The 6669-nt window shown below is 44.0% G+C and overlaps 1 protein-coding gene and 1 pseudogene across 1 annotated transcript in view; both read right to left on the bottom strand.

The window, feature by feature from the left end:
- The window catches only part of CENPE (centromere protein E), a 78734-nt gene extending 76066 nt beyond the window's left edge, over window positions 1-2668 (bottom strand). Inside the window, exons 1-2 of the mRNA XM_045284326.1 lie at window positions 2613-2668; window positions 1413-1504 (exon numbers count right to left, since the gene is read on the bottom strand). Coding sequence (XP_045140261.1) covers window positions 1413-1504; window positions 2613-2668 — 148 coding nt within the window. The remainder of the gene's footprint in view (window positions 1-1412; window positions 1505-2612) is intronic.
- A 114-nt stretch (window positions 2669-2782) lies between these two features.
- LOC115873324 overlaps window positions 2783-6669 on the bottom strand; it is a 157475-nt pseudogene continuing 153588 nt past the window's right edge.

The raw sequence follows: 6669 nt of genomic DNA, 5'->3' as shown, positions 1-6669 counted from the left end.
ATGTTTAAAAAAAAGAGAGACAAAGTAAATGTCTAGAAAAGAATGATGGCAGTATATATACAAATATGCTCGATTCATTTCTTGAGTGGATTGTTAGAAGAGTTATAAGACCCTCCAATAAAATGATCTTTTCATTAAAAAGTAAAAAGAAATCATTTTAGGAGTGAGGCTGCTGAAAGCTGAGGGTTGCATTTGCACTGATGAATGAGTCTGGGCGGGATCTGCTTCTCAGCACTTTCTCAGTGGTGGCTTCACATGTAATAGCTTGCAAAAGATGCATGTTTGTTGCAGAAAGGAAATAAACATGACTTGCAGCGAAAAATTCTGTGATCCCACAATGGAGTATATGCATGAGGACCAAACACTGGCTAGTGAAGAGAGCAGTGTGGGGAACCAAAGTGTTATCTGAAGCAGCTTACATAAACAAACTCACTGCCGTGGAATTGTGCAGAGCACAACTGTCCTATGGAGTTTCCCAGTCTGTGATCCTGACACAAGCAGACTAGCACATCTCGCTTCTATCAAGCAGCTTCCGAGCAGCTGTTGCTGTTTTTGGGTGCCGTCAAGTGGGTTCCAACTCACTGTGACCTTATGTACCACAGAATGGAACACTGCCCAGTCCTGCACTGTTAAGTGTGAACTCATTGTTGCAGCCACTGTGTCAATCCATCTCCTTGACAGGCTTCATCTTTCTCACGGACCCTCCATTTTACAAAGTATGATATCCTTTCCCAGGAGGGTCTCACCATAAGTGTAAGGCTCATTCTCACACACAAAATTCCCTGCCCTTGAATAGAGGCCCAAACTCATTGTAACCCTAAAGGACAGGGTAGAACTGCCTCTCTGAATTTCAAGATTGTAACTCTTTACAGGAGTAGAAAGTCTTATCTTTCTTCCGTGGAGCGGCTGATGGTTTTAACCGCCTGCCTTGCAGCTAGCAATTCAGTGTGTAACCACTACGCCACCAGGACTCATTCTCTCTAAGAATGGATACTGTGACTTTTAAGGTTAATACAAAAGTGGAGGAATCATCTTTACCACTTATTCTTTAGAGAGTTTTACTGAAAATTGTGGAAAGAAGATCATAACAATGACTTAATATCATGCAATATATTTTGGATATATAGGGAAGACCACAAACAGACTACTGAGTAAGAGATGCAAATACTAATTTCAGGCCAAGGGAACTTGAACCGTGCTATAAACATCAACATATCTACTCATCATGTCAAAAATCCAACCAAAAAACCAAACTCACTGCCATCAAATTGATGTTAACTTATATAAGACAATTTATAAAAAGTTTTCAGTAGTTTACAGAAGGCTTAATCTGATCCTTAACGAGAAAGCCAATTTTGTGGGTGAGCTTTTCTGCTCTTCAAAGCGAAGGCAAGTTGACCTTGAATGCTTACCAAAATTGAAGGATTTACTCCCATCGACTTGATAAATAGTGTTCTTGTCAGTTTTCCAGTAAACTTGGGTATCTTCTCCAAGAGCTTCTTCTCTGAAAGAAGAGAAACATTGTACTTTGGTATAGCTGGTGATAAAAAATCATGTGGGAACCACAGTGGAAAAGACTATATCTCTTAAAGAACATATATATTTTAAAAGTTATGATTTATAAGCACATATAAATGGAGAATCCATTTTTGAGGGCTCAACTCCCTTTAACTGGGGCTCCCTTGACCTCCCTCCCTGCCTCCTCATAGTATTCTGACCGTGAAACGCTTTACTCCGTCCCATGATTGCTACTTGAAGGGGGAGATTCAAAATGCAATTTGGATTATGCCTCCCCACTCAGTCTTAAAATCTTGAACAATCATCAGAAAACTCCTGAAATCTTTAACATGGCATTTTAAGACCTGGTTCATGTCCAACTGTCTTCATCCTCAGACGCAGATCCCTATAGATATTGTAAGGCCCCTCCAAATTCATTTGAAGGCGCCCGTACAGTGTCAGATCCCCTACTGTGGCTTCCCGTCCCACGAAGTTACTAATTCCTTCATTCACAAAGGCCTTTGCGGGCATCACTTCATGCCAGCCTAAGCTGCCATCTCCCAGATGGGCCAGTACCCGTCACAATGTATTGCAGTGATCTCTTGGTGGTGGCTGTCTTCTTTTTTCTTTCCATTCCACCAGAATGGAAGCCCCACAACGATGGTCATTTCTGTTCAGGGCATTAAGTGTATCGACAAATGCTTGCTACATGGATAAACGCTGGCAAGCTCCGAGTGCGCACCAAGCAGAGGCTGGGCCTCGCCCCAGGGGCTGGCAGCGAGGGGCACCTGGAAGCAGGCGTGTCCACCGACTCACTGCGCGCAGCCGGGCTCCCCCGGGAGCGGAAAGTGGGAGGCGCGTGCGCAGGAAGGTAGCCGCACCTCCAAGCGGCGCTGTTTAACGTCAGCAGCGAGCCCCAGTCGAGAAGGGACCTGGAGCTTCCAGGTGTCCCCACGGGACCAGACCGAGGCGCGGAAGAGGTACGAAGCCGGAAGCCCCGGCGGCAGCAGAGCTGGGAAGCGGCAGTTCTCAAAACGCCCGAGACCCACTCCCCGGTCCCGGCCCCGCAGGCGCCCGACGCCCAAGGGGGAAACGGGCCCGGGCCGTGCACCTACCTGCTGTTGAGCGGCCGGACCCGCACGCAGACGGCCACGGCGCCTGCCTCCGCCATCGCGACAGACCCCACGCCCGGAGCCTCCCCTCGGTGCTGGGCGCAGGAGCCGCCCCGCCTTTAAGTTTAAAATTTCCCCAGCGCCGCGTCGGATTGGGCGGCGAGGCGGTGGCGTCACGGACGGTTCCACTGGGCGCCGGCCGGCGGGGGCGCTCGCGGGCCGCGTCCACGGAAGCGAGCAGGAGGGGGTCTGCAGCGGCGCCGTGCGCGGGCCGCGGGCGCGGGCTCGGTGGGCGCGCGGCTGCAGAGAAACAGCAGAAGCAGGGCACTGCTGGGACCAAGCCACCACCCTTACAGAGTCTGCGAAAATTCATTTTTCGCGAGTCAAAGTCACTGCCACCGAGTGGACGGCTCCTAGCGGCCCCGTGGGACCGGGTAGAACTGCCCCTGCGGGTTTCTGAGATCGGTACGACTGTAGCAAGGCTCTGTCTGTTTCCTTGAGGCGTGGCCATTGGTTTCGAACTGCTGACCCAAAGCTATTTAGAATCTTCAAAGAGCCACTCTGATGACAGTTAAAAAAACAAGACAAAAATTCAAAGGGCAAGAGTTGACGCTATTGGTAGGGAGTTCTCAAAAAAAAAAAAGCCGATTTAGGGGAATTACTGAAGAATATAAGTCCCTTTAAATAATGTGGTGAAACCGATTCCTGAGACAGAAAATGCTGTCAAGAAATTCTTTACTTTGTCTTGAACACGCAACATTCTTGTAGCATAGCAACGTTTTCTTTAGGGCGTGTTTCAGTCCTTTTATTTTCTGATTAAAGGAGCATCATGAATTACCCCGGCTGACGAACGAATGTACGAGGGGCTCTGCTGGAAAACTGTGTTAAAAGTTGGTCTGCAAACCACAGGGTCAGCAGTTTGAAACCACCAGTAGCGCTGTGGAGGAACGATGAGGCTTTCAACTTCTGTACAAAGGGACAGCAAGTAGAATAAGCGTTTTGGGGCAGGGGGTGTACAGTGCTGCGGGAAGGGTGGTAAAATGGAGTCCACGTAGAAAAGGAATGTCTGGAAACTGATTGTGGTAGCAACTGTACAATTCTACTTGATGTGACTGCACTATGGAATGGTATGATGTATGTATTAAATCACAATTTTAAATAAAGTCTGGGAATCCCACAGGGCAGCTCTATTCTGACCTCTAGTGGCCACTTCTGGTGACCAACAACACAGAGTTTTTGGTTTAGAGATTTAGTCTCAGAAACCACCCCCACACTGGGGCAGTTCTATATTGTTCTATAGGGTCCCTATGAATTGGAATTGAGTTGATGGCTGTATACTTGGAGTTACCAAAAGTATACTAACTGTTCATTAACATGAGGCGTTTTGAACTTTACCAATTTCATAATGCCATTTTGGAAGATAATTTGGTACTATCAAACATACCTGTAGAGACACATATCCTTTGTGCGAGGCCATGAGAAGAGTCCTAGTTGCTCAGTGGTTAAAGTGTTCCGCTGCTAACTTTCAAGGTCAACTGTGTGAATCCACCAGCTGCTCCAAGGGGGAAAGACGTGGAGTCTGTTTGCACAAAGCTTTGTATCACGGTGTTATTAAGTGCCATCTTATTGGTTCTGACGCATACCGGTCCTATGGCGAGCAGAACAAAACATTTCCCCTGCTTGCGCTGCTGTCCCCACAGTTGTTACATCTAAATCCCTGTTGCAGTCACTGTGTTAATCCATGTCATCTAGGCTCTGTCTCTTTTTCAGTGACCTTCCACGGAGCACAATGTCTTTATCTACAGACCAGTCTTTCCTGATAATGTGTCTTAAGTACATGGGTGGAAGTCTCACCGCCCTTGCCTCTAACGAGCATTCCCCAGAGTCAAAACAAGATAAAATGACACAATATACCCCAAACAAGCTCAGTGTCACCTTTGTGAGTGTCTTTAACAGCACTACAATATTGTTGATGACTCAATAGCCACGAAATGTGTATTTGTAGGAATTTATGCATCTGCCAAGTTGAAATCATGGAGTAAAATGCTCAGAATACATCACTAAGAGCTTTGAACATAGTTGTCTTTGAGGGCTAGGGTTATCTACTAGATAAGGAGTCCAACAAAATTCCACACCTCGAATTGATTCTACTCTTAGTACTCTTAGTAGTTCTGTAGGACAGAGTTGAACTATATTATGAGGCTGCAAATCTTTACACTAGCAGAAAGCCTCATCTTTCTCTCACCGACGGCTGGTGAGTTCGAACTGCTGACTTTGCAGTAGTCCAAACTTGTGACTCACTAGGGCAGGATAAAGTAAAGGACTACTGTTTTATCTTAAAGGAGCCTTGGTGGTACAGTGGTTACGAGTTGGGCTGCAATCTGCATGGCCAGCGGTTTTAAACCAGCAGATCAGCGGGAGAAAGACTGGGCTTTCCACCCTGGGAACTGTCTTGGAAAGCCACAGGGATTCTCAAGCTGAGTCAGCACTGACTAGATAGCAGTGAGTTTGGTTTCTGGTTATCTACTCCCATAAACAGTTACAGCCTCAGAATCTCACAGGGGCAGTTCTACCCTGTCTTCTAGGTCATTATGAGTTGGCATTGACTCAGTGGCTTTTGACTGCTGCTTCCATCAGCATTGCCTGTGGATTCAAGCAAGATAAAATCCCTGCCAATTTCAATCAATTCTCCCTTTATCATGATATTATCATTGATCCATGAGGATTTCATGGCACCTTAATTTCTAATAGTCTCAAACCGAAGATAACCCAGTCCTTCAACAGGAAAATGGTTGAACTGTTGAAGATCCATGCAATAGAATGCTTTTGAGTTATAAACACAAATGATTGTATACACTATGTGGATGGGTATCAAGCTAATTATAGAGTGAAAATAAGCCAATCTTAAAATATGATTTAAATGTTAATAACATTCTTGAGATAAAATTATTGAGATGGAAAACAGATTACTGGCTGCCAGATGTATATAGAGAGAGGGTAGGGCCGAATGTGCATGGTATAAGAGGATAGCAGAGGTGAACTTTGCACTATATTTTGATGGTGTTGGTGGTGACCAGAATCTTCACTTGTGATGAAATTGCATGGTACTACACACACATATACACAAATGAGCACATGTGCCACTATGAAATCTGGATAAGCCCTGTAAAGTGTACCGGGCATTTTCCAGTAGCTAGAAAAGATGTTAGCATTGGGGAAACTGAATGACAACACAGAGGAGCTCATGATACTTTTTCCTGATCTCTAGCTGGAGTTACTTACAAATCAAAAGTAAAAAGGAAATCAATCTCTTCATTGTTTACCAGTCACCACGTTGAGTATCTTAAACATTTTGCTAACATTTTTGAAGCTCCAATATTTACTCAGATAGGTTTCTATGAATGTGGAAGTTAGACTTTTTCTCTTGTTTCAGGTAACATTTATGAATACTTCTTCTCTAGGTAAAAGAAGAGAATTTGCTTTATTTTGTTTTAGAGGAAGGATTTTTTTTTTAAAGAAATAACCCATTTAATGTTTATAGCTTGACAGTTGTATATGACTTTAATATAGGACGATGTCTTACTCATCTTTGCTTGCTTCTGCAACTCCTAACAAACAAAATTCACCTATCATTTCAGCCATTCAACACGTTGGCTGATTTCTTAATTTTGCTGCCCCGATTCTGCGTCATATTGCCCCAGATATGTACCAACTCCATCTTTCCTTGATGCCCATGAAAATAAATTGACTAGCGATGGCATTTGTATGGATAGCTGATTTTTCCAATGTGACTAGATGGAGATAGCTTATGTGATCTAATGCAAGAAAATCAATATTGAATATATAAAATAACTTCTTGAAAGTTTTTTGGTGACTTCCCATTGACTATTTTCATAGGCCAGTTATCTTTGTAGACTTACAGTATTCTCTCGTGTTGTTTTCTTTCACTCCATAAAGTCTTCTTCTCTTGCTGATATTCTTGAAAATTTATTTGCATAAAATAATCAGAAAATTTTTTTTATAATTAAATGTATTTTATTTTTATTTATTTATTTTTAAA

This window comes from Echinops telfairi, unplaced genomic scaffold, assembly GCF_000313985.2.
Source record: "Echinops telfairi isolate 266 unplaced genomic scaffold, ASM31398v2 ScPeMD7_7468;HRSCAF=8506_0, whole genome shotgun sequence".
NCBI lineage: Eukaryota > Metazoa > Chordata > Mammalia > Afrosoricida > Tenrecidae > Echinops > Echinops telfairi.
Note: the sequence above shows the minus strand (reverse complement) of the source record. Positions and strands in the feature narration are given on the sequence as shown.